Below are 27,641 nucleotides of genomic sequence, written 5' to 3' on the forward strand. Positions count from 1 at the left end.
TTAATTTATTTTTTTCTTTCTTTTCTTTTCATTTTATTTTATTTTATTTTTTTGGAGAGAGAGTCTCACTCTTTTGCCCAGGCTGGAGTGCAGTGGTATGATCTCAGCTCACTGTAACCTCCACCTCCCGGGTTCAAGCAATTCTCCTGCCTCAGCCTCCCAAGTAGCTAGGACTAAAGGTGTGAACCATCATGGCTAGTTAATTTTTGTATTTTTAGTAGAGATGGGGTTTCAGCATCTTGGCCAGGCTGGTCTCGAACTCCTGACCTCAAATGATCTGCCCGTCTTGGCCTCCTGCACTACTGGGATTACAAGCATGAGCCACTGTGCCCGCCTCATTTCCTTAATTTCTTTAGGTGGAGGGCAGATCATCTACAAGTGGATACACATAGCTTTAAAAAGTGATTTCAGACAACAGTGAGTAGTAAGAAGATGCGGACAAGAGTCACGATGCAGAGCCTGCGTGTGGGGATGGGGTGCGCCTGGGATGGGACTGAGGGGCCCCTCAGAAGGGTAAACTCTCAGAGCCATGGGCCGAGTCCCCAGTGCAAAGGACCTGGGCAGGGCCTGAGTGGGGGTGGGGGTCCTACGGGGAAGGGTTGGAGTCCCAGGCGGGAGGGTGTGGCCACTCCGGGAGGAGGGAAGGTCGGGGCTGCAGAGAAGGAATGGATGTGAGGGCAGCAGTGCCCGGCAGACCAGGGAGCCGTTGGCCTGCAAGGACTCAGCAGCTTATTTTAAGAGCCATGGAAAGCCTTCGAGAGTTTTAAGCCAAACACGCTTGTGATGATGGTGCTTTTGAAAGACTATCCTGGTTCCCAGGTGGGAGTGGAGGCTGCAAGTCAGGACTGCTGCAGCCGGCCATGGACGAGCAGGCAGTGACCGTGGCATGGGAAGCAGTGCGTGGGGAACAGCAGCAGAGGCAGGTGAAGGGAGAACCGGGCAGGGTGCACCGTGTCCTGCAGGCAACATGTCCTAGGATTCCCGTCTGCTCATCTGACCTGCCCTTCCTCACACACTAAGATGTCTTCAGCCTTTAGCTTGCAAAATATTTTGTAATTGTTTAAACTCTTCACCCCTCACAGAATCACAGCAAGGAAAGAACCTAATGATTTGATCTGAGAAGCAAGGTTATACCTAGCCTTAAGTTACCTGAAGTTAAAAGTCTGGATAAAAATCTGAAAAATTCTATCCATAACTCTGATATTTCCAACAGCCTTCATGCTTTTGTTACATGGGCAAGACATTCAGACATTGGATGGCACTACTCAGCTTTCATTGTAAGTTTGCGCAAACTACGATAGAAAATTAACAGCCCATAGCTTAACCCCAAATTTAAAATCTAAAAACAACTGAATCACTAACCTAACCTGGGATGCCTTGATGTACTTGTCCACAGATGAGGCGATTCCTGAAACACAGACCAGGGCATCCTAGTGCGTGTGTGCACACAGGGCTGCGTTGTAAATGCAGAGCGACCAGGCACGGTCCTAGTGAGTGAACTATCCCCCACAGGTCAGGGGGGCCGTACGACCTCTTCCAGACCCCCCAGGCTCCAGTTATTAAATGACTCCTGCAATCATGAACTGCTTTCCAGACAACACAAAACAATTCTGTGAAAGATTCACAGGCTGACGCAGGCTGACAGGGGTCCTAGTCCATTAAATCCATTTCAAACTGAAACCAGGGAGACAGCAAGGTTGAGCAAACCAGAATTTTTAAGAGATGAAAACTACACATCTGCAGTGGACGTGGTCACCTGCCTATTCTCCTTGGACACCGCGTGTGGGAGGAGCCCAGAACTTTCTAAAGAACCCAACAGGCCTCCAGGTCCCAGATGTTCCGACCAGCCAGCATGTCTCGAGTGTGACGTTAAGTCCAGAACACACGTGAAGGACGGCACACTGGTCCATCTCCCTGGACGTCCTTTCTCCTGTTCACAGCGACACAGAGCTCTAACCAGGCAATGCTGCACATATTGTGTCAGCGCCATCAGTTCAACGGAAAGAATCATGAGGACAAATACGTAAATGGCAGGTGTGCGTTAGGCACTCCCCTCAAGCTAACTGTTTGCTCTTCATGGTGTCTCTAACATCTGACACAGCCTGGTACATCCTACATGATCAGTAACCATGTGTTGGATGAACACAGGGTACAGACACCTACTGAATTGCATTGTGGGAACGTGGGAGTGCTTTCCAGTTTCTGATCAGAGGCCTCTTGTGGTCCAAGGCTGGTCATGTGTGCCAGGTACATGGGTTTCAGGTAAGTCACCTTCACTTTGGAAGTGCAGGTGCGACGTACTGAGCCATGGCGGTGCTGCCACCAAGGGCTTTTGGACAAATGGTTACCAGGGTTTCATGGAATAATTTTCTTCACCAATATTTGTCATTTACCATCTAAAATCAAATGAACAATCAGAGGGAGAGAAGGGTGGAGATCTGGGACATTAAACCAATTTTCATTTTTCTAGAATTTTCTCCTATACTTTATTCTCTTAGCCTCAGCTCTTTTCTCTGGCTGGCTTACAGACTCTCACCCCAGCCAGGATATCTGGATTTTCTAGAATTTTCTCCTATATTTTATTTTCTTAGCCTCAGCTGTTTCCTCTGGCTAGCTTACAGACTCTCACCCTAGCCAGGATATTTGGATTTTCTAGAATTTTCTCCTATATTTTATTTTCTTAGCCTCAGCTCTTTCCTCAGGCTAGCTTACAGTCTCTCACCCCAGCCAGGACATTTGGAACTATTGCATAATCCATTCCCAGAATGCATGAGCAGCTCTGGACCCTATAAAATATTCATTCACTTTCAAAAATATTTGCACTCTGCTGTCAAATGTAGGCAAAGTCACATGAAGTATCAGGAAATCGCTATTTTAATAGCAAATACTTCCCCAACCCTCTCTTTTCACTAAAACATTTTCTTCAAAATTATTTTCATAAGAAAGATTAACAATTTCAACATTAGCTGCTAATCCCCTTTCATTTAAAACTCTGCTGATAAAATTCTTTGCTTGTCATTCAAATAGTAAGTAATAATTATAGATTTGAGGCTTCCATCTCTGGCTTCATTAATGGTAAATTGCATGGAAGTCTGAAGCATAAGTCAGCTTTGATACATCTCAAAATGCAATTTCCATAGCTTCCCTTGGCTATGTACAATTAATTACACGGTTAATAAGGGAAATATGTTAATGAAAGGAACATTATTCATCAAGACCACCTGCCTTTACCAAATATCTTTTGTGTGTTTCTCTTCTTCTTGTAATTTTGGTCTACAGACAGTTAAAAAAAAAAACACCAAACCAGCAACAATTGACAGTGTGATGATTTTAATACCAGACTGCAGCTACTTTGATTAAAACAAGTCTAATGAAAAATTAATTCAATCTTATAATATTTCTACTGATTTCTGCCTTTTAGAAGTTTAAAATATTTACCCATGGTATTTCAAATTCCTGAAATGGCTATTTATCAAACACAAAGTTTACTATTTAGGTATTTTCTTTATACCAGGATCTGCGGTTGTCACCTTTATAGATGAATAGAAAACACTGGAGAACTCTGAAGAAACAGTGTGGAAGATGAAGAGATAATGCTCAATCATTCTAAACAGATTAAACTCCCCTAATTCTTTTCCCGTCCATTTTAAACCTCTCTGCTTAGCAATAATTAAATCCTCTCATTCCATTTGGATAATCAACGTTTAACTATAGACTAAACAGAAACCAATGCTAACCTTTACAAAAATGTAAATATCTTCTAAGGCTTTGATGAGGAAGAGAAAAAGGAAGTTGGACAAACTGCATTTCTGTTTACCTTTTATAACTTATTTGAACAATATGAAAAATGTATTTGCAAATATTTGTTCTACAACATTTTTATTAATATAAATCAATACATGTTCCTTATTCAATGAGAAAAGAATTTGACTTCAGCCACAAACATATCCCTTTGACATATGAAATATAGTTTAAGCCACGAGTTATTTAAAAATTCCATTAGTGTGCAAAATTCAGTTGAAAACCAACCTTGGATTCCAAACAGATCATAGGAAAAGAAGGTTCAAGAGAAAAAAAAAACAGTTCATGAAAATGCAACCTTTATGTAACCAAGCCCTGAAGAGATCTCCTACCACACTAACACATTCTGGGAGAAAAGCAGAATCTCTAAAGTAAATAGCAGCCTCTGTCACTCCAGCTCTGCGACAAGCAACCCTGGGTGGGGGCATCAGGGCAGCACAGCAGCCACATCCACGCCGGCCTCCAGCAGCCTGGGGAGTGGCGGTTTCCGTAAGATCCCTTCGAAAGCCGTTTGGTGTCACGATTTCTATCCTTTGTACGGCAGCAGACCCATTTGCTTAAGTGGTCATGCAGCCACCTCTCCCCACCCTGATGGTCACCTATAAAGCCCATTTGGCCAAAGCGGTATGAGCAGATTCTCTCAGAGACCAGACTCCTTTGCTGGCACCTGACCCAGGAGAAGCAGCCCAGAGGGGACCATTTTTACTCCACCGATGACGACAGTGGTTCTAACAGGGAGACCTTTCGGAAGAAGGATGAGGAGGGGCGGTTGCCAGGCAACGCACAGACAGCTTCTCCTGCTCTAAAGCAGCAGGTCTTTTCTTAGCAGCAGCGTTCTCTATTCTGTGCCAATGATGTACTCATTACGATTTTCTGATGAAGTTTGTAGGAAGAATAAAGAGTTCCAGCAAGAGTTATGAAGGTTACCCAGAACAGTGACGGAGACATGCATGTTTTCTTCCATAAGCAGAGGAGAAACTCTGAATTCTAGAGCACCTTATTTGAAAATATTTGCTGAAGTTCTAAAAGTGTTCACTGGAAGTAGACTGTTTTGATGTTTTACTTCCTAAAACTCACAGGCCATATGCGCACGAACAATCATACAAGAAAAGGGGAACAAAACAACTGACAAGGTGATGGCACCAAAAATACCAGGAAGACTTGCTTGTGCAAGACAAAGTTAATATCCAGCTCTTCACCAACCAAACGTGTTCACAAGGAACGGAGCCTGGTGGGGTCGGTCTACCTCCTCCACCCTCCAGACCTTCCTGTAAGCAGTGAAACTTCTAAAATGTTGGTGAAGGGAAGAGAGCATTTAGGCTTCCATAGTCAACCACGACTACCAAGTGTTGGTTGGTCACCACTCCTCTTCCACTTGCTTTGAAACGAGGAATTTGGAGGAGAAGAGAACAGAGAGTTGATATATCAAACAGTGTTTTTACTTTTTAAGGTGAAGAGTTAGAGGTGTGACCATCAGAGATATTTTACATCTTTCCCCAGCTCAGCGCCAGTCACATGGTGTGGGGACCAAATGACATGCCCGCTGGTATTCCCAGGGTTTGGCGGGTGAGGTGGGAGTGGATGATCGGGGCCACTCTTCTTGCTGGGACTTCTCATCTGTCCCTCCTTGCAGCTGCCTCTGTCGTCATTCAGCCACGTGGGCCACCTGGACTTCCCTAAGGCCACCAGCATTTGCCATCAGGGACCACTCGCCGCTCACCTGTTGCGGACCTTGGCCCATCAGCACTCCTAGAGGCAGCACATTCTGGACACAGCAATCCCTTTGACTGCTTCCAGAAAGGTGAGTGTGAAAACCAGGTGGAACGTGATCACTGCCTGCTTGTCTTTGACTCCTCTAGATAGCCATCGATAGGATGCCTTTTTCTTTCTTTTGCTCTCTCTCTTTCTCTCTCTCTTTTTTTTTTATGGAGTCTTGCTCTGTTGCCCAGGCTGGAGTGGAGTCATGTGATCTCAGCTCACTACAACCTCTGCCTCCTGGGTTCAAGCAATTGTCCTGCCTCAGCCTCCTGAGTACCTGGGATTATAGGTATGTGCCACCATGTCTAGCTAAGTTTTCTATTTCTAGTAGAGATGGGGTTTCACCATGTTGGCCAGGCTGGTCTCGAACTCCTGACCTCAAGTGATCTGCCCGCCTTGGCCTCCCAAAGTGTTGGGATTGCAGGTGTAAGCCACTGTGCCCGGCTATCTTTCTTTATTAGGCAGAACACACAGTTGGTTCTTGGAGGCAATTGTCAATGTGATGTGAGATGAAGTGCAGTGCGGCCTCTGCACTGTTTTCCTTTGTGTAATTTGCACAGCATGTGTGTTTCCAGTGATATAAAGAAGGAGATAACCTGAAGTGTCTTCCTCCACAGACACCTAGAATGCTGGACAAATGGCACAGTCAGCCTTTCACAGAATTCAGGGAAATCCCCAGGAATTCCAGATGAAGAAGAAAGTGAAACTGGAATGGCCTGAAGCCACTCAAGCCCTGGGTGGAAGGCAGGCAACAGGATTCCCTACATCTAAAATCAAGGTCTTGGACTTTGCTGCCCATATGGGGCCATCAGGGAAAACCCTGCCCTGCCAGAGGTAGAGAGCTGGACCTGAATCCCCCACATAACACAGGCCCCTCAACGACCACACCCTTAGTAAATGGGTGTGCTCATACCACAGGAAGCTTGTCTGTTACCATATGGACTCAAAATGGGAAGACGCTTGAAACATGGGCCTCATCCAGAATTGAGGCTCAAATTTACAATACATGAGTGATCTGGAAATCCTTAAGGTGAGGAATTGACACGAAGATAGTCTCGGTTTAATGACAGCCTAGCGTGTCTGACAAAAGCTCTCTTGAGGTTAATACTCTCAGAACAGGGCCACACAAAACTATAACTAAAGCCCCACCAATGAGGAGCTTATAATCTGGAATTATAGAACCCACCAGACAACAAACTACCATGAGCAAATCATGAGACAAAGAGCCGGCTTAGCCCCACGAGACCTTAATAAAAATGTCAGAAACCATCGGATAATGCATTGATCATGATTGAAGGTGTTAAAATGGGAATCAACAATGTAAGAAAAGAACAACCCAGCAAGTCGATCTGAAAAAGAACAAAATAGAACTGAGAGTGAAAACCATACTCTTTAACATTATAACTACAATGGATGGATTACAGGTTAGACACTGCTGAAGAGAAACACTGTATATTGGAAGACAGATCTGAGGAAATTCCCTGGAATGCAGGACAGAAGGATAAAGAGAGAAAATAGGAAAGGGATTTAAGAGACATGGGAATAAGAAGGCCCAACTTATTTCTATTAGAGGGGAGAATGGAAGAGAGTCAAATATAAATTCTATGTGGTTTATAATTTTTTAGAATTAGCTGGAGACAGGAATTCTCAGATTCAGGAATCACAGTAAGTTTGGAGGAAAAATTAAAAATAAAGTAAGTCCTTACGGAGACAGATCACAAGAAAACTTCAAAACAGTAAAGGTATATCAGGAAGGAGCAGCCCACAAAGGAACCACTATCAGACATAGTCATCAAGAAGGAGCTAGAACTGACACACAAATGAACCATCATCAGACCAGCAACAGACAGTCTTCTCAAGTGCAGGGGCACCAGAGACAAGAGAACAGGGTTTCAAGGTAATGAAAGAAAAAGAAATAGAACTTGACCTTTGGCTAATCTGTTATGCAAGTGTGAGGATCAAAGACATTTTCAGACAAAGAGAAGGAAACTTTCCCAATAAAAGACTGAGAGAAGGACATCTCTCAGAAAAAAAGGTAATTTTACCCAAAATGAAGAATTGACGAGTAAAAGGAATGGTGATGGGGGAGGGGGGAACCTCATAAAATGAGAGTCAGTCTGAACAAATGCTGACTATGAAAGCTAGTAAAACAAACGGTTGATTTCAGGATATGAAGACAAGGTACAACTGAAATACTGAGCAATGCTGTATGTGTTAGAGAGGGAGGTAGCCGAGATCTGTCTCAGGTCCTGGGTTTATTTGCGAGGAGGGCAGAAATGTGAACTCCAGATCTTGTCAAGTCAAGCATGGTTATTAAAAGCATCAGGGTAGTTACTAAAGTATAACTGCTGAACTAGCCAAGGGGGAGAGAGGGAATAAAGGAAACCTATTCATTCCCATAGAAGGCAGGAGAGGATGCTGCAACAAAATACAATACAACTCAGAAAATGCAGGGTATATTGGAAGGGAAAGAACTAGATGTACCCAGGCCAAACGGTGAGTGATTGAGAGATTAGCTTTTGTAAAGAAAAACTTACTTTGGCAACATGGTTAAAACCATTTTATTTTCCATAACATTTAACTTCTAGCATCTATAATTTTAGAAACATCACTGCAATACCCTGCAGTATGATAGGAGATTTTCCCACAGCGGTGTCATTATTTTTCTTTATGGCACTACTGTTGCATGAGTTGTGCAACCAACCATATTTTGTGGAAGGGGAAGCCAGAGTTCACGGGGTGTAATGCTGGCCCAGATGTCACACTGGGAAGCCAGACTCTGGACATGGCACCATCTTTTCACTGCAGCACCAAATCTTCCTGGTTTTCCAAGATCACCGCCCTTTTGTTCCAGAAGAGAAAACACTAGTGACAAGTCAGGACCTGCTCAGTCCCTGGCTCGTGCATCGTAAGTGCTCCCACCAAAGTACACAAATAAGTGAATAATGTCGACTTTTCGGGTTCAAGAAGCCACAACAATCACATGTAGAGTCAAGCACCACTCCACATGTGGACGCACAAGGCTGCCCAACGTCTGGCTCAAGGAGCTCATCCAAGTCCAGGCTGAGCTAACCTTCTGCTCCTTCCACCGTGAACTCCAATCCTGTGAACTACCCCCTGCTTCCTGATGGAGCTGTGCTGTTCCCTCCTCTGCCCGATATGGCTGTCCTCACCGACCAAGACCTCCAGCCACCTCAAGTCCCCCCTGCAGCCCCCTACCACCCCCAACCCCCCAGTGAAGGACAGAGACGACTTCTAGTAAAAGAACGCAGCTTGGCGTGTGGTAATGTCTAGTGTTTCTCCAGCCCTTCACCCCTTTTTGCCCCAAATTGGCTATAAGCCTCTTAGGAGCCAGACTGATGGCCTCCTTCACACCCAGCATCCCCACGGTCCTCTGCCCAGGAGCCGTGCTGAGGACACGAGGTAAGCAGAGCCCACCTGTCACCAGCTCGTTTCTGAACTGCTTGTGGAACTACAGCTTAATGGAATTTCAAAAGCTGCATTTTATTAAACTCATGTTAGGTTTACACATTTACACAATCAGATAACTCCACCCAGGCCCTGAACTGCTGTGATTCAGTTCCTCCGATGCGGTCTATAAACCTGCAGATGCAGGAGTCACTGGACGGGCCAGACGGAGGTGGCCTCTGGTCTCACCTCCTCGCCTCAGGTTTCTCCAGGAAGTTTCCATGAGTTCACGAGCAGCCTGTGGATGTCTCTGTCCATCACTGGGCGCTCAGAAAACGCCGCACAAATGAGCACTTTCCAAACCTGACTTTATGCACCAGCTTCAAGCGCTTCCTCTCACAACTGTTAATTTGTGGACCTGTTAACTTTTCCCAAATTTAGTGTTTGGTTACCCAATTTAATTCAACAAGTATGAGTTGGATGCTTGATTCCACTTCTTCTATCGTGCCCTATTTACACACTGTAAGAAGGTCTACCAAGCCAAGAAACAGCAAAAAAGCTGCTAAAAAGCCGGGCTCCAGGACAGTGGGTACCACTTAGCTAAGTCAATCGCCCTGGCAGCCAAAGGCCAACCTGCATCACAGTGGGTTACCCCTTTCTCCGCAGACTCTCTGGACCATCACCACCTTCTCGGGAGCCCAAGCATCCAATCAAACCAGGTCATAAATATACAGGTAGTCCCCGATTATGATGGGGCCATGGGGGGATAAACCTTTGAAATGAAAATATCATTAAGTCAAAAATGCACTACCGAATGCTATTTTCAACTTACGGTGGGTTTGTTGGGACACAACACACCATCTGTCCTACTAAAGACGGTAAACTCCTCCTACAGACCCAGCCACTTGTCTCACTGGGGCCGGTATGGCAGCAGGGACTGGTCAGATTTGGGTCAGAGAATTTTTCCTTTAAACATCAAATGCCCAAGGCAGAAACAGAACTTTTCCTTTAAACATTAAGCGCTCAAGGCAGAAAAGACAACATACTGATAACTTGGAAAGACGGAAAAATAAAGCACTAGCATGGCTCTAGCATTTTAAGTAGCAAATCAGATTTTTAAAAACTAAAAAGTCAAATCACTCCCCCTCCCACAAAAAAAACAGAGTTCTACACCCTCAATAAAGGCGGACGATGGAAGGGACACTCTCTGCCTATGTCACAACCCAACTATCCACAGAGCATCACAAAGGGCACCATGGCGGAGGTGTGGTGGCTGCAGGGGATGGCCGTGACGGCTGCTGACCAAGGCACAGCTGCTGCTGGATGGGGCACACCCATGGCCCGGGCGTCCCAGGGAAATCCAGAAACCAGTGGCTGTGACTGCTTCCCCGACAGAGCTCCTGTTCCTTGCACAGCTGCTGCTGCCTCCAGCCTCTCTCTGCACCCTTCTAAGGACCCCCTGCAGACACACCCGCACCCACAGTAAAGGAGGTGGGAGCAGAAGGCCAGGCTCCAGCCAGGAAGTGTGGGTTGAGCTCTAGAAAGTGGTGGCATCTAAAGTGGCTCGCCAGCCTCTCCGTCAGGCCTCGAAGGTCCGTCACCGACTTGTGCAGCAGGTGGATGGCAGTGCGGGCTGTGGGGGGCGAGGGCCCAGGGCCCAGACACCGGCCAGCCTCATTGTGCTCGCCGCATCCTCAGCTCACCAGTGCGGGGAGACTGGAGCTACCCCCGTGGGGCTGTGGATGGAAGACCAGGGGCCTCTCATGTGCTCCAAGCTACCAGAAAACACTGGTGTGGATCAGGTGTTGGTCCCTGTTACGGTCCCCTAGAATCCGTGTGCTGCGTCCCCGACCCCCTCCAGGCTATCCCGCAAAGTAACCTCATTTGCAGGTGGGGCCTTTACAGCATAATAGAGTTAAAATGAGGCCACTGGGGTGGGCCCCAGGACAATCTGAGTGAGGTCCTGAGAAGAGAGAGAAGGATGTGCTCCCAGAGGGGAAAGGTTCTGGGAGGACATAGGAAAAAGACATCACCTGCCCTAGCCACGGAGAGAGGCCTCAGGAGGAACCAGCCCTGCCCACGCCTGCATTGTAGACTTCTGGCCTCCGAAGCTGTGAGGAAGGCATTGCTGTGGTTTCAGCTGCCCGGCCTGAGGGACACTGTCACAGCAGCCCCAGCAGGCCAGGGCAGGTCTCTGGGGGTCCACAGACTCCATGCAGCCAGCATACGTCCCTCCCAGGAGCCCCTGTTCTTGCTTCATCAATTAAAGCAGCACTCTGGCCGGGTGCGGTGGCTCACACCTGTAATCCCAGCACTTTGGGAGGCCGAGGCAGCCGGATCACCTGAGGTCAGGAGTTTGAGACCAGCCTGACCAACAGAGAGAAACCCCATCTCTACTAAAAATACAAAATTAGCCAGGCGTGGTGGTGCACGCCTGTAATCCCAGCTACTCGGAAGGCTGAGGCAGGAGAATCACTTGAACCTGGGAGGCAGAGGTTGCAGTGAGCTGAGATCGCACCAGGCAGAGGTTGCAATGAGCTGAGATCGCACCATTGCACTCCAGCCTGGTCAATAAGAGTGAAACTCTGTCTCAAAAAAAAAAAAAAAAAAAAAAAAAGCAGCACTGTCTGCCCTGAGCCACAATCCTGATGCACAATTTCTACCTGCGGGAACCACACGGGCCCGAGCCACCCAGTCGGCTCCTTTCCCACCTGGTCACTCACATCTGGACGGGACAGGACCTCTCAGAGGGCTTCATCTTTCTTCCTGGTCTTCCTAGACTGTGCCCTAATTAATTGATATCACTGCTTCTCTCAGAGGCGACCGTGGTTGTGATGATGGACATGGAGGAGATGAACAGGAGCAGAACAGTTTCGCCGCCACGTCCATTTCAGTAAAGGCACCTGTGACTGGTGCTGCATGGACGTGCCACACTTGCACTCGGCAGGCTTTGGAGGCTGCTGGCCTCGTAGCCATGAGGACTGTGTCCAAAACCATTCTTGGAAGGAACAATAAACGGCTCCCAAACATCAGAAAGTAAAGCTCAACCTCATGCAAGCCAGAGAAACAGAAGTGAAAACCACTTCGATGAGGCCTTTCCCAGTTACCAGTGGCAAAGCTCAAAGGACCAGTGGCAAAGCTCACCTAGACACTCCTCCTCTCCTGGCTCTGCCTCTCGCCCCAGCTCCCTCATCCATCCCCTGCTGGTTTAATGCAGTCTCTGGTCACAGGGCTCCGTGCCTGGTCCTGTGTGGTGTGAAGGCTTCCCAAACCTGCCCACGGGAGAGAGATGCCCCATCAGGGGCTCTCCATCATGGCAGGGCACACCCCCGCCCGCCGTGCTGGGAAGGGGGGACTATGTGCCCCTCCATGTGCAGGCCCTGCCTATGCCAGGCAGTCCTCAACGGTGAGAAACAGCTTCCCTGCAAAAATAGGCTCCTCCAAATGTGAGCCATGAAGCCGGCATCGGCCAGACAGCAGCAACAGCCTGCTCTGCCTGTGAACGCAGGTCCCACAAAACTGGCGAGTTTGCCCTGTGGTCTGGTTTACTCATCAGGCCTCACCAGCACTCAAGCCAGAGTGAGAATGGCCAGCCCAGCTGCACGGCCCCAGAGTGAAATTCTTGGTGGCCCAGTGCCCTTCATCCTAGGAGAGTGGCCATCTGCACCTGTCAACCATGTGGGAAAAACGGAACAGAACTTTCCAGAAATACAGAGCACTGGGTCTGAAGGTGGAGGCACTGGGGCTAGGGGAGTGCCTGCCAAGGCCCCTGCACTGGTGGCGTGGGGTGCAGGGGACCCTGGCCCCTTTCTGCTGCAGCTGGCGACTTGTAGCCTTGGGCAGGGACACCCGGCATGGCTTCACGAAGCCCTCCTGGTTCAGTGACCTATTGCTAAGAACAAAGAAGCCTGGAGCCTGACAGGATCAAACAATGAGAGACAGAGATCTCTCAAGGAGCAAAGGCAGAGACACGACGGGCGCAGGGAAGACTCCAGGGAGGCACTAGGGCCGAGGGTCAGAGGCCGTGAGCCGTGCGGGTCTGAGGAGGTCACAGCTTGTGCCGGCATCTGTCCGTCACCGGCACAGACACGCATCACGCTTCCCGTGCTGGGAGTTCAGAAACCCCACAGGCAAGTCTGCAGAAGGTGCAGCGCGGCCCCACAGGCTGGCAACACTCCCTTCCTCCTCGGCGAAATCCATGAACTTCCCTGTCTTCTGTGATCACGGGAAATCTTTGGTCACTTCCTGCAAGGCTGTAACTTTTCGTTTTTCACGTCTCCATCACTGTGCTCGGTTTTAATGTCGTCATCTGTGAAATGGGTCTATTCACAGCTCCTGTGCCCTCAGTGCCTTAGGACAGTGGTGCTCCTGTTACCAGCACCACACTTTCCAAGGACGAGCGAACTCACGGTCCATATGCTCATCTTCAACACTCATGAGGATGGATTTTTAAAAGCACTGACTCAGCACGGCTTTCCCAAATTTAAGTTCTATATTCTGTAAGTCGAATGGAGAAGTGTGAAGCCATCTTTTTTCTTAACATTCCCACTCTCCAAAGAATGTTCTCTAGCCTTTAAAGGCGGACACGGTGGCTCCCAGCGGACTCAGGCGTAATTAGTCACATCGGGACGGTGACACTCTTCTCCACCTCCTCACTCAGAGCCAGCCAGGCAGAAATGTCGCCCTTCTGAAAGCAAAGGGATAGGGAAACAGATCTTGAAAACACTCGATGATTCTTTACCTTATAAAGGATGCAACAGGATTTCTTGAGAAGCCACGTCCCTGAAGATGATTAACATGAAGCCGCCTTGACAACCGTCCTGTGAAGTCGTCTTCATCACATCCTTGCTTTTCAGAGTCCCAAGCCTTGCTCTGAGTGAGCATCTCCGTGTCGCCTTTCGGCTGTGTCCAGAGAAATGTACTGGTTTCTTCATGGAAGTGTTTCCCTCCTGCCTCTCCCTCCTCCGAGCACTCCTTTCACCTGCAGGTGAGCCTCGACTCAGCTTCTTCCAGACAGTCCAAGGCAGGGGCACGGCCCCCTCCTTCGGCCTGCACCTTCCCCGTGCCTGGGAGGCCCATTTTCCAGGAACAGGTGACGTTCTGGGCTGGGTTTTCCCTGCAGATAAGGCCCTTTCTCCTTAGTTATCAGAAGAAAACTGGAATTTTTTAAAGGACCTTTCTAAGAAAATGAAGGCAAAGCAACACAAAAACCAGCATCAAAGCCCAGAGACAGGGATTGGGCAGGGCATAGAGAACGCACGCCCAGAGACCCAAACCCCAGCAAGCAAAGGCCCTGCCAGGCTCTGTTCCTTCAGCACAACCCCTTCCTCTGCAGCCCGATGCACCTGCAGCACAGGCCGTGCAAGGTCTCAGGATGGGCGGCATCTCAGATGCTTACCCGGTTATCCTCACGGGAACCCCAGGGGAAAGGCACCGCCATCAAGCCTGTCTCACAGGGGAAAAGACAGAGGTTGGAGGTCTCACCTGGGACATGGCACCTGCCACAGCAAAGCGTCTCAGCTCTGACACCTGGTTGATGGAGCCCAGAATCCGTGCTCCATGTCTAGACCCGACCACTTGGTGTCACGGCAGAGCGGGGGACCCAGCGGCTGCCCCGAGGACCTGCCCGCCCCTGACGCTTCCCATCAGGCTCTCATGCGGCCCCTTCCCCGGAGGTCCCTGAGACGTGTGCTCTCCCTCTTGCTCCACCTGCTGGGACACCTTGACCAGGTAAGTAAGGCCCTCCCTGCAGTCCTGAGACACCAGCCTCTTCCTGGTGACACCTAGTGGCTCCACAGCCCCATGGGTCCCACCATCGGGGCAGGCACCTGCGGCCTCCTGTCTCCCAGGGAGGCCTTATTCTCTCGTGTGAGGGACGCACCCTGGCCCGTCTCCTTTATAAGAGCTTTGTGTGCTCACCTCTCTGGAGGGAGTGCTCATTTCTAGAGTTCTGTTCCTCCAGGTCTCCAGCATGGAATCCCAGCCTCTGTGCAGAAAGCAGCAGCAGGAGCGCCAGTGGGTGGAGTGTCCCAGGGCAGGAGGGGGCTCTCGGAGCCCAGGGGCCCTTCCTGTGGGGCCACAGCCAGGCCAGCCCCGCCTGAGGGTCTGGGCTCCAGGGCAGTGTGCAGCCTCCACTCTCCCACATGTGTCCTTTGTCATACAAAGGCTCCACTCTTGGTGTTGAACCTGCCCCGCAGACGGTGCGGCCAGTCCCTCCCACCTGCTGGGGCACCTCAGGCCCAGCGTGGCCTCCGGACATCATCAACCGCTGCTGTTTATTTCATCGGGTCGTGGGTTCAGATGCCACGTTTTGTCCAACGTGCCCTGGGAGCGGCTGCATGTCAGGAACAGCCGGTCCTCGGATTCGCTGGGCCTCTGTGTGGCTTATCTCACTGTCCTGCCATCCTCAGGTGAGGGGCAGTGGGGTCACTGTGTTGGCGTCTGATGGAAACAAGCCTTTGCATACAGAGGGCTGGGCTGCTGGATCACCACAGGATTGGCTGCCTTGTAGCTGTGATGAGTCGGAATGTCGGCGACTCTGGTGCGTTCCTGTGGCACCAGCCTGCGTGTGCTTTCTGCAGCTTGCGTGTGCCAGGGAGGGTGGTGGCCAGTGCCCCTGAGATTGGCTGTAGTTTCCGAGCCACCCATGTGAGTCCTGGGAAGAGGTCTACCTGGGGCTCACCTGTGGTGCAAGTCAAGTCTGTGCCTCTCTGCTGCTGTACCAGGGACATGCCCGCCAGGAGACCCCATGTGGCTAAGGGCGAGGGATGCACTTGTAAAGTTAGCTCCGAGGAAGGAAAACCAGAACTGCTGGGTGAGAGGAGACGCCAGAGTCCGAGGCCCATGCCTGGCTCACTTGGTTGCTGGACTCCACACGATGCCCGCCGCTCCCCACACCCACCCCGACTCCGCACGATGCCCGCCGCTCCCCACACCCACCCCGACTCCGCACGATGCCCGCCGCTCCCCACACCCACCCCGACTCCGCACGATGCCCGCCGCTCCCCACACCCACCCCGACTCCGCACGATGCCCGCCGCTCCCCACACCCACCCCGACTCCGCACGATGCCCGCCGCTCCCCACACCCACCCCGACTCCGCACGATGCCCGCCGCTCCCCACACCCACCCCGACTCCGCACGATGCCCGCCGCTCCCCACACCCACCCCGACTCTGCACGATGCCCGCCGCTCCCCACACCCACCCCGACTCCCACCAGCGCCTGCTGGCATTGTGGAGTCAGGGAAATATCTCAGTAACATTCACTTTCAAAACATCTTCCTCATTGGTTGATGAGGAAGATCCAGTTTCCCTGAGTTTACTGTCTGTACGCACAGAGTCTAAGTCAGCCGGAGTCATGCTTGGCCTGAGTGTGTTTCTCGTTTCGGCCCTGCAGCTGTGGGCCGTGGTGAGGCGCGCTGACAAACAGGCCCATGTCACGGTCTGTGGCCCTCGATGACCCCCCAACAGGGTGCCTGGAGTCAGGCTTTGCAGGGTTCCCGCCAGGTGGAGGCCGAGTGTCCTTGCGGTTTAGGCATTCCAGCGGAAATGAACCCTCATGTTTGCTTTCAGATCTGCTGTGACATATGTGAAAGCCAAACACAATTCTCCGGGAAATACAGTATTTTCAGGTACCAATAGGGCTTGAGATATCATCAAATTGTTACTCAAGCACCTTGAAATGTGGAAATATCAGAACACAATGGGAGCTCGCTAAGCGGCTCTCCTCTTGGCTAACCTGTCAGATGAATGTCTTTGGCTGATGTGTTTGACCCCAATACCAAACCTTATCACAAATAGGAACTCCTGGTCTCTGCTCCTTTTCTAAAAGGGACAAACGTCAAAACAGCCTCAGAAAAGTCAGATCTAAAGTAACAAAACCACAATCCACCAAGGGAGGAAGCTCCACCAAAGTCGATGACAGGGTCGCCGAGAGAACTCCACGAGCCACGAGCTGCCTGCTCAGGGTGTGAACGCATCGGGTTTGCTCTCTGTCCCCACCAAGCCTGCAGGGAGAGCATTTCCGGCGGGCGGTCTGGCTTCGTGGGCTCACCCCAGGGAGTGATGGGAAAGGATGTGCCCTGCTCAGCTCACTGACCGGGAAAGCCAGGCTTCCTGACTGTTGCTTCGCCTCATTTTAAGTTATCCAGGGAGAAGTCTGCTGCGTTCCTCAGTTTCCCCAAACGTCTGGTCCAAGTGGGTCTAGAATTGAGTGTTTCCCACCCGCTGTCAGAGCTGTCTGTCCCTGCAGTGTCAGCTGGGCCGGGAGGCCTTCAGCCTTGATCTCCAAGCTCTGCAATGAGGCTTTTTAGTGAAAACATGGTTTTCTGACTTTTTGTGGTCCAGATCCACCAGTCTATACTATTATTAACTCATTAGGCAAAAATAGTTTTTAAAAAAGTAAGCTTTTAACATCAACTTACAGGGTCCATCCTGAGACCTGGGAACTTAACGGTATGGTGAAGAATGTTTCCCTGACCAGTAAGTGCAGCTGCTGCTTCGGTCAAGCAGCGAAACAGGCTCTGCCCTTTTACCCCAGAGACTCTGTCTCCAGTGTGGGAAACAGCACAGCCAGGCACGGTCACCCACCGGGATGACGCCTGCAGCCCGGAGACCCAGGAGGCAGCCAGCAGGATGTGCTAAGCTATCGACAGCTCTCCTACTAACACCTGGACATTTGTTATGTACGGAGTGGCAATGCACGGCCACTCCACACGTGATCACTCCAGCGAGGACCCTGGAAAAGGCCGCTGAAGTCGCATCACCGTGACCTTCTGTGCTGGCGCCACCAGGAAGGCTCCTGTGAAGAGCTGAGCACCCAGCCCGCACCTCCTCCCGCCTCGCTGTCAGAGCGGTGACATTTATTTACCCAAACGATGCTTGCTGGCCTTGAGTGCCAAGGAGACAGCCACTGCTTCCGAGTCAGAGACCCAAAACGGCAGCGCACGTGGCAGGCGCTAACAGACGTGTATTCCACTGAAAACTAAATAGTGGGTGCTCACTCTTACACACCAGGGAGAGTGCGTGGGGGCTGCACGTTCCAGGCAGAAGCATAGCAAAGATCTCAGGAAGTAAATACTCTTGTTTATCTAAATTAAGAGGACTCCCTGCAGACAGGGCCCTGCCTGTCAGCCTCTGCAGCGGGCAGGGTGCAGCCATCATGGCCTCGTCCCCGCGGGTCAGCGGGCACAGACGCTGGGTGTTGCAGGGGCCGAGGAAGGAGGGCCCTGGTGCTCGTGCAGCAGGGAGCGCAAAGGCGGGGCTTACCAGGATCATGTGGCCGGTGGAGATGTCCATGTTGGACTGCACGGGCTCCTCGGACCAGGACGAGGCGCTGCTACGTGCGGAGGGGCTGGGCATCGGCCCGTCGCTGAACTGGGACGAGACGCTGCTGATGCGGGATGTGTGCGGGCCCTCGGGCCGGTCTGGTGGCCGCGTGGCCATACGCTGGCGGCACAGCTCCTGGAGGACGGGGGAGGCAGAGCAGGGGGTTAGTGGCACTGGGGACACCCAGCAGGATGAGGGCATGGCACCCACATGGCACCAACCCCTTCTCGTGCTAAGATCCAATGTTCAGGCAGGCAAGAGTTTACCCCTGGGCGGGCCAGTGCAACATGATGGTCAACGCACTCCAAAGGACGCTCCCAGCACAGCGCCCCGAGAAGGCTTCAGGCTTGTGCAGGAGAGGAGATAGAGGCCTTGCTCTCAAAATCTGAGAATACAAACACATATCACAAACACACATACACACACACACACACACACATACACACATCAGACACACACACCAGACACATCAGACATATCACACACATACCTACACATACACCACACACACCCCCCACATCACAGACACACAATACACACACATACACCACACGCACACCACACACATCACAGACACACACCACAGACACACACACACACACTGCACGCACCACACCACAAACACACACTCCTATGGATTCAAGAAAGCATGCACTGGATCCTCCTCTGTCATCAACATGGAATATTCTGGAATAAAGCCACAGTAGCCTTCGCTGGGTGGCTTCTCATTCTATTAGAATATAAGCCACAGGGGAGGCCAGGGGGGTTTTGCACTGGGACTGAGATACAGAAACTGGTACCACAATCGAAGTGTTTGCAGGAAAAAAAACCTCATTCTGACGTTTCTTTCTCTCTCCAGAGCAACGTCCAAGAGCCCAGGCAAGAGAAGGCAAACGGAGCCGCACAGGAGATGGAAGGCAGGGGGGAGCGAGAGAGGCCCGTGCTGCTGAGTAGACACCAAAGCAGAAGTGCCCGGATTCAAAGAAACTCTCAACATTACACCCCAAGACAGCTTCCGTGGGATCACCGCAGAGTCCTCGACCTCCTTCCCCAGGCAATGCTCAGCCACACACGCGTTGGGCACCCCGAGCACCTGCCCGGCCGTGCGGGACCTGCCTGCAGCCAGGACACGGCCACACAGCCTCAGGTGCTCAGGACACGCCAGGACCCTGCCGCTGCTGCTCACCTTCGGGGTGCAGCCTGGGTGCCCCCCGACGTCTGACCAACAATCTCGTTTTGAAACTGTTCTAACCACTGTGTTAGGATATCCCATCCTTTCGCCTGGTGAAAATATACCTGTACCCTGAGTCTGCAAAACGAAATGATACCCAGAAAAAGTTTGTAAGAGAACTGGAGCTCAACAGAAGAGGTGAAAATGCATTCATGGGAAAAAGAAAGGCTCCAGGGGGCCTTGTGGGCTGCTGCTGCCTTGGTTTCATTTTGGTGGCGTCCGGGGGAGGCCGAGCCACCCACTTGCTCCCCCCCGCGGTGTGCGTCAAAGGCCTTGCACTCCCCAAGGCAACCGCCAAAGCTCAGGAAACACTCCACATGTCCATCCTCCTTTCACCCGGGCTGCCGGCTTCCTGGCTTTAAAGATGTCTGCCAAGCCGCCGCCACCACCTGGCTCTCTGGGACGAGCAATTCATGTTCCCGGGCTCTCTGCTTCGGGCTCGTAGCGAGATACAGGTGCTGTGGGAAGGGGCCCTGCGGCCCCCACTCTCCACGAACCTGCAGCCCCTGTAAGAGCAGCTGCGGACAGGGAGAATGACCATGGGGACAGGAAGGATGACTGTGGGGATGGGGAGGATGACCGCGGGGACGGCGGGGTGGGGGTGACCGCGGGGACGGGGGGAGGGTGGCTGCAGGAATTGGGGGGATGACCGCGGGGACCCGGGCAGAGACGCACAGGGGAAGGTGGACTTTACCAAAGGCCTCTGGTGAGGGTCAGGGGTCTCTAACAAAAGGGAGAGTTCCAGTTCCTTCTTTTCCATACATCTTCAAGTACTTGTTAGTTTATATAGACTGTTTTAAAATAGTGAGTGTGTTTAAAAAAATCCACCCAAGTTTTCTCAGAATCCCAAAAATAAACAAACAAAAAAACCACAAAGGATATTTATTTATTTATTTTTATTATTTTTGATATGGAGCCTCACTCTGTCTCCCAGGCTAGAGTGGAGAGGCACGATCTCAGCTCACTGCAACCTCCACCTTCTGGGTTCAAGTGATTCTCCTGCCTTACCCTCTTGATTAGCTGGGATTACAGGTGCCTGTCACCACACCCGGCTAATTTTTATATTTTTAGTAGAGATAGGATTTCACCATATTGGCCAGGCTGGTCTCAAACTCCTGACCTGAGGTGATCTGCCCGACAAGGGATAATTTTAATAAGGTAGATGATACCAGTAACCAACCCGAGTACACATCTCATTTATTTCTCAATTGTGCACATGAAGTTTGCTTGACGTGGGGGAAAAGCACACTGAAAAATGTTTCTGAAGTAACTTCTATGTCTTCACACAATTTCTCCAGAAAAATAACATCCAACCAAAGCATGAGAACAGCTATGGCTCAGGAAACCCAGAGGGTCCGAGAATGTGACCCTCTGGGGAAGAGGATTTGAAACGCTGGAGACTTACTCACATAAAAATAAAAAATCAAGCTAGTTCCATGCCCATCCTGTGACTTGCCACCCATGGGAGAGCTACAGTGAGGTCTGAGCTCTGTTCTTTCCTGAGTGCACGGAGGGTGAAGCCACAAGAGGCCCCACAGTCCAGGACTGGGGTCCCTGCTCCACCACAAACTTCCATTTTAATTTTATTTCTTTTTCTCCCCAAGTCAACAATAGCAAACAACCACAAACTTTTCACGTGTCCTTGGGAAAACCTCTTAAGGTCTCCAAGCCTATTTTTTTCACTTTATAAATAGAGATAATCCTATAGTTACTGTGAAGATTAAAATGGTTTCCTGTATAGTCAGTGCTTAGCATGGAGGTGGCTACAGAGAAAGCCTCAAGCAGTAGTGAGTAAGAGAGAAGTATTAGTGAATAAAAGTTAAGGCCATTGTCTCAGCCAGAGCCAAACTCTCGACGGCTTGGCAAGTGTAAAGATATTTCTTAAGAAGTTACAGAATTTATTTATTTATTTATTTTTCAGACAGTCTCGCTCTATCGCCCAGGCTGGAGTGCAGTGGTGTAATCTCAGCTCACTGCAACCTCCGCCTCCCAGGTTCAAGCGATTCTGCTGCCTCAGCCTCCTGAGCAGCTGGAATTACAGGCGTGCACCACCACGCCCGACTAATTTTTGTATTTTTAGTAGAGACGGGGTTTCACCACATTGGCCAGGCTGGTCTTGAACTCCTGACCTCAGGTGATCCACCCGCCTTGGCCTCGCAAAGTGCTGGGATTACAGGTGTGAACCACCGAGCCAGGCCAAAGTTGCAGAATTTAAAGCTGGATAAGCCGACATCGCCTCCTCCAGGGGGTGGTTCAGTGCCGGGTGGTTCAGTGCCGGGTGGCTCAGTGCCGGGTGGTTCAGTGCCGGGTGGCTCAGTGCCGGGTGGCTCAGTGCCGGGTGGTTCAGTGCCGGGTGGTTCAGTGCTGGTGCACAGTGAGGGAGACCCAGGGCTCGGTGCGCTCAGTGGGGATCTGCGGCTCTCCTCAGTGGTCTCACGTCACTGAGCAGCGCAAGGTCTTCTTGAAGGTCTTGACTTTTTCAAAGGAGGGAAACTGCGATAAAGATCCAAGAAAAATGTCCCTGGCAGAGAGGAAGCCCCTGAAAGCTTGGCCCAGAAGGTTGGAGACACGTGGCAGCAGCTCTTCGCCTGTGCAGGAGGAGGCGCTGCCGCGGGAGAAGGGCGTCCCCACAGCAAAGCGACGCGTGGCCGGGGACGCTGCCCTTGGACGAAGGCCCCCTCCCTGCGGGCTTCTGCCTACGAATGGGAGTGGGTGCTCTCGCCAGGTGCTGCTCCGCTCTGAACCGACCGCTACCAAGTTTCTATGCAGCAAGTGGCTCAGGCAAACATCTGAGCAGCGATAAGGCCAGGAATGGCCTGCAGGGAGGAACGGGGTGGTGGGGAAGCCGGGTCCTGGGTGGAGGAGGTTGCTGGAGCTGAAGCCCCCTCATGCTGACCCTGAGCCTGGGGGCAGGTGAGAGACACGTCCTACTTCCCTGGACACTACGGTGGGCAGGACGCGGCTCCCCGGAGGCACCAGCCACATTTCCCTCAAATCGCCAGTGCAGGTTTTTCTGAAGGCTCCGGGGGAACCCGCCACTTAGGGGAGTCTCTGCACCTCCACAAAGCTGTCCCCCTCCAAGACACAGGCAAGTGGGCCACCATGGTGTCACGATGGACGCTTCCTAGAAACCAGGACTCAGAAAACACGTACGTCTTCAGAGGAACAGGATGAGAACTGCAAAAACAGACCTAACTTTGGTTCTTTTCCTTGACGTCCAGGGCAATCACTGATTCATCCATTCATAGCACCTGCAGTCAGAGGGCCTGATTTTGAATCTGGGCTTCAGGTCTTACTGACTGTGTGACCTTGGGGAAACCCTAATCTCTGTGTGCCTCAGTTTCCCCATCTGTGAAGTGGTGATAACGGTACCGACTTCACCGTTGGGAGGATTAAATAAGAAAACATGCTTAGATTGAGGCTTTGGGCCTGTGCCTGGCACACACCAGGTGATTATTTGCTGTTCCGACTACGATGATTATTAGTTTATTCAAAATCGGGTTTGCTATGGTCCCTTGCCGAGTCAGCACCGCACAGGGTGCCAGAAATACCAGGCTGAACCAGGCTGGGTCAGACTCGCCGGGCCCTGACCCCTGAGCACCCCCAGGCCACCCGGAGCTGGGCACGAGTGACCACAAGAAGCGACGGAAATGACGGCGACAGCACGTGTTGGGTGTTCGTGGGAAGGGGTGCTGTGGGGCAAGGAGGAGGGGACTCTCCCTGAACTTGAGGTCAAAGAAAGCTTCAGGCAGGAGAGGCTCAGGCCCCAAGTCTAGGCCGCAGTGGCACTTGCAGAGACAGGGAGAGGAGAGCAGGCACCGGGCCTGGAGGTGCGGAAGAGCTTCCACAGGGCGAGCAAGGAGGAGGAGGAGAGAGAAGGGGCCGCCACTCCCTACGGCCTCCTGGGTGGGCAGTGCTGCTGGCAGAGGGCTCTGTATCTGCACCACGACTGCTCTCAGAATGTGCTTTTCCACAGCGAGCCTCATTTTTGGACATGGGATGTACCCGATGTCTACAAGCTGGAAGTAACACTGTCAACCGTGTGCTTCTTGTGCATGCAGGGTCTGAAGGGAAGGCATTGCATCCACCGCCTACCTAACCTTATGGCTCAGCCACATCCAAGCAGCACGGTTCAGTCAGAAGTTCACACCTCATTCAACCCAGCTGTTGCTAAGTCAGTGTGGCTGTCGTGGGGCCACCTGGAGGGTGTGCTGCCTCACGCTACATCTCAGGACATCCACAAAGCATTGCTTTTGCCACATTCTGCTTGGCTGCAAGGCCACTTTCTGGAGCCCGAGCTCCACCACCGATCACAACCCAGGCTGGGAAGAAGTTACCCGGGCATCGGTGATTCCCTACAGGTATGGCACGCGTGGTAGGGGGCGAGCAACGCATCAGCCCCGCAAGGAGGTCACCGAACAAGGGCTGTACACGTGGAAACCATGATGACATCAAGCTGACAAGTTAAACCCCAGAGTCCCAGCGGCACTGGCTGTCGGTTGTCCTGCACGTGCCCCCAAGAAGACGTGGCTGCAGGTCCAACTCCTGGTGTCTCCCTTGGCGATAAACACAAGAAAGCCACATTTATCTACTGGAGACAGAAACAGAAATTCCTCACAAGGGAGCTGGAAATGCGCCAGTCCGCTGCCCTCACGGGAAACGGGGTCGGGCCAGCCCCCTCCAAGGACGGGGGCTGGGGCGTTTGGCTGCTGCCTCTCCCACTCACTGTGGCCTGCCCCTGCCAGCGTCCCTTCCCCTTGCTGTGTGGACCCTTTCCGGGCTACCTGCCAGAGCTCCTCAGAGCGGGGACCGGCCCCTCCCTTCCACCCTTTCCTGGACACTCTTGGGAATCTCCAGATGTGGGGGAAGCCGGGAAGGAGCCTGGATTCTGCCTCGTGGCTTGCTGGGGAAAGCTCTGAGGGGCATCTCATATGGTCTCATTCACTGGTCCTTAAGGCTGATTATAGTTTCCAAATTCATAATGGAAATTCTATAGTCTGTCCATTCTCGGTCCTTTACCTTAAAATTTAAAAATTTTGTAAGGAAAAACACACTTCTTACTAGAATGGAATAAAAAATGCAGAATGCTACTTGACTTAGTAATGGTCCAGCCAGGGCCAATGAGACAAACCTCACGGCATTTGAAATCACTCTAGGTAATAATTTGGGACATTTCCACCCTGCATGAGGTGACTAACCCTCCGAGCAAGCCTGCCAGCGCGGGCTCACTGAAGATAGCACTGCGAGCTGTTTTTCCCCTCCCAAGACTAGAAAGTGACTGGCCACAGTGGTGGAGGGGACCACACTCCTCACTCTTCACTGAAAAGTAGCACCTGAAAATGCGGCCACATCCACAGTGCTCAACGGAAGCGTGAGCTTGCTGACCGCTGAGGCGATGACCGACGGGGCGGCATGGCACACACACTTCTTTCAAACCTCAGTTGAAGTTTACAGCATCAGCTGCCATCACACCAGAACTGCCATCAGACAAGAGCAGCCACTGCCTATGTTGCCTGCGTTCATTATCAGACTTCTGTGGGGACCGAGGCACAGAGCGGGGACTCCTGTCAGCCAGTGACAGAAATGGCCATCGCCACTGCAAACACTCTAAGTGCAGTGAGTTTAAAATACAAAGCTGTAGTCGGGCGTGGTGGCTCACACCTGTAATCCCAGCACTTTGGGAAGCCGAGGTGGGAGACTCCCTTGAGCTCAGGAGTTTGAGACCAGCCTGGGCAACATAGTGAGGCCCCATCTCTAAAAATAAAAGTTAGCTAGGTGTGGTGGCACGCACCTGTACTCCCAGCTACTTAAGAGGCTGAGGTGGGAGGATCACTTGAGCCCAGGAGGGTGAGGCTGCCGTGAGCTACGACTGCCCCAACGCACTCCAACCCTGGTGACAGAGCAAGACCCTGTCCCCCGACACCCCCAAAAATACAGAGCTATGATCTCAAGAGTATTTTATTTGAGCAAAAGGTAATTTATAAAGCAAACCAACAACATGAGCCTCCTCTGAGAGAAAGCTGGAGGCCAGCCCCATCAGGTTTTGAAATTTCCCTGATTTATAATCCTCAGTGAACATGAAGGGTGCATCCTCACCCAGAACAAAGCTCTCCTGGTCAGACAGTGAACACCCCAGAGCGAGGCCTGCAGGCCACACGTGTCTGCTGAAGGTGTTACCAGCAGTGGTGCCCACACAGGAAGCCCGAGACCTGCCCCTCCACAGCGCCCACTTGCAGGGGTCCAAGGGCCTCCCCCGCACAGCCCGGCCTGGGGGCACCGACACATTTTTGGCAAACAGATCTTGGCCGGACAGAAGGTCCAATCCTTCCAGCCACTTCACTCAAAGAAAAATCTTCTATTTAAGATCCAGACTCAGCCTGACAATCGTGAAGACGGCTCTGTTTATGATCTGGGACGACGTGCCTTCAGCCACAGCGACCCAGTGTGTGCAGCTTGGCGACCTTGAGTTTGTAAAGACGAGTAAGACCTTGTGGCATTCGCATGACTCAATAACCAACAGGTAATTAATTATGAACAAAGAAGAAAGGCTGTTGTAACCACATAACTCTTTTGATTGTAGATTTAGCCCTGAGGTCGGCGGCACCCGTGAATTCCCTCCCTGCTCTGTGAGGAGCTGGACAGAGGCTCCATCCCACTGAGGGTTGGACGTGGGCCTACCTGGCCCTGAAGGCACCCATGGGGCCACTCCCACCGGGGTGTGGATGAAATCTGTTTTCTTTTATCAATTGATACTCTTTAGCAGCAAAGAAACAACAATGTATACGTGAACTAAAAAAAGAAGGATTATAAATCATGCTACTATAAAGACACATGCACATGTATGTTTATTGCGGCACTATTCACAATAGTAAAGACTTGGAACGAACCCAAATGTCCATCAGTGATAGACTGGATTAAGAAAATGTGGCACATATACACCATGGAATACTATGCAGCCATAAAAAAGGATGAGTTCATGTCCTTTGTAGGGACATGGATGAAGCTGGAAACCATCATTCTCAGCAAACTATCGCAAGGACAGAAAACCAAACACCGCATGTTCTCACTCATAGGTGGGAACTGAACAATGAGAACACTTGGACACAGGGTGGGGACCACCACACACCAGGGCCTGTCAGGCGCTGGGGGGCCGGGAGAAGGATAGCATTAGGAGAAATACCTAATGTAAATGACCAGTTAATGGGTGCAGCAAACCAACATGGCACATGTACACCTGTGTAACAAACCTGCACATTGTGCAATGTACCCTAGAACTTAAAGTATAATAAAATAAAAGGAAAAAATAAATTTCTAGGGAGCAAAGGGGAAGTCATTTATTTTTGTGCATGCTGTTTTGCATTTTTAGAATGTCTGTCCCTGGAGATGGAGCTCACATCTTTCCGGAAAGCTCTGTAGTCTCAGTATAGCTGCTCTGTAGCTTTTTAGCTGTCTGGCCCCTCTTAGGTGTTGAGAAAGTTATTAAGAAAATTATTAAGGATAGCATGTCAAGTTTCCAGTGAGAAGGATGCATTTGCAATAATGGAAAAAGGGAATGGTTTTTGCAGGTCATCTCCATAGTAAAATATCAATGATTATAATGTGCCTCTATTTTGAGAAGAAAGTATTCCAGAGCCATTAGTGTGTTAGAAAAAAAAAAACTCCCATAGTAGAAATGACATCCATCATTGGTAAAGAAAGCAAGCCAAGACAGAGCTGAGGACCAGGACTCTGGGTCGAGATCACTCGTGGCTGTGTGTCACCGGACAGGTTACTGAAAGCTGCATGTGTGTTTTTAATCTGTGAAATGAGGATGAAGGCAGAGCAGCTCCACAGAGTTGTTGGGAGGACTCTGAGGGTGGATGTGTGTGGAGCACAGAGTACGAGCCCGGCTCGCACACTCGGCCCATGCGGCACTGATCTCAGGTGTGTGTGATGCGTACGAGCCCGGCTTGCACAGTCGGCCCATGCGGCACTGATCTCAGGTGTGTGTGATGCCTACGAGCCCGGCTCGCACAGTCGGCCCGTGTGGCACTGATCTCAGGTGTGTGTGATGCGTACGAGCCCGGCTCGCACACTCGGCCCGTGTGGCACTGATCTCAGGTGTGTGTGATGTGT

At 51.2% G+C, this 27,641-nt stretch overlaps 1 protein-coding gene across 3 annotated transcripts in view; it reads right to left on the bottom strand.

Annotated features, from left to right (window-relative positions):
* Positions 1-27,641, bottom strand: part of PTPRN2 (protein tyrosine phosphatase receptor type N2) — a 1,015,036-nt gene that overhangs the window by 96,996 nt on the left and 890,399 nt on the right. For all 3 annotated transcript variants that reach the window (XM_028846528.2, XM_015135381.3, XM_077997823.1), the window contains one exon: positions 18,236-18,430. In XM_028846528.2, coding sequence (XP_028702361.2) covers positions 18,236-18,430 — 195 coding nt within the window. The remainder of the gene's footprint in view (positions 1-18,235; positions 18,431-27,641) is intronic.

The sequence above is a fragment of the Macaca mulatta genome, chromosome 3, assembly GCF_049350105.2.
Source record: "Macaca mulatta isolate MMU2019108-1 chromosome 3, T2T-MMU8v2.0, whole genome shotgun sequence".
In the NCBI taxonomy this organism is placed as follows: domain Eukaryota; kingdom Metazoa; phylum Chordata; class Mammalia; order Primates; family Cercopithecidae; genus Macaca; species Macaca mulatta.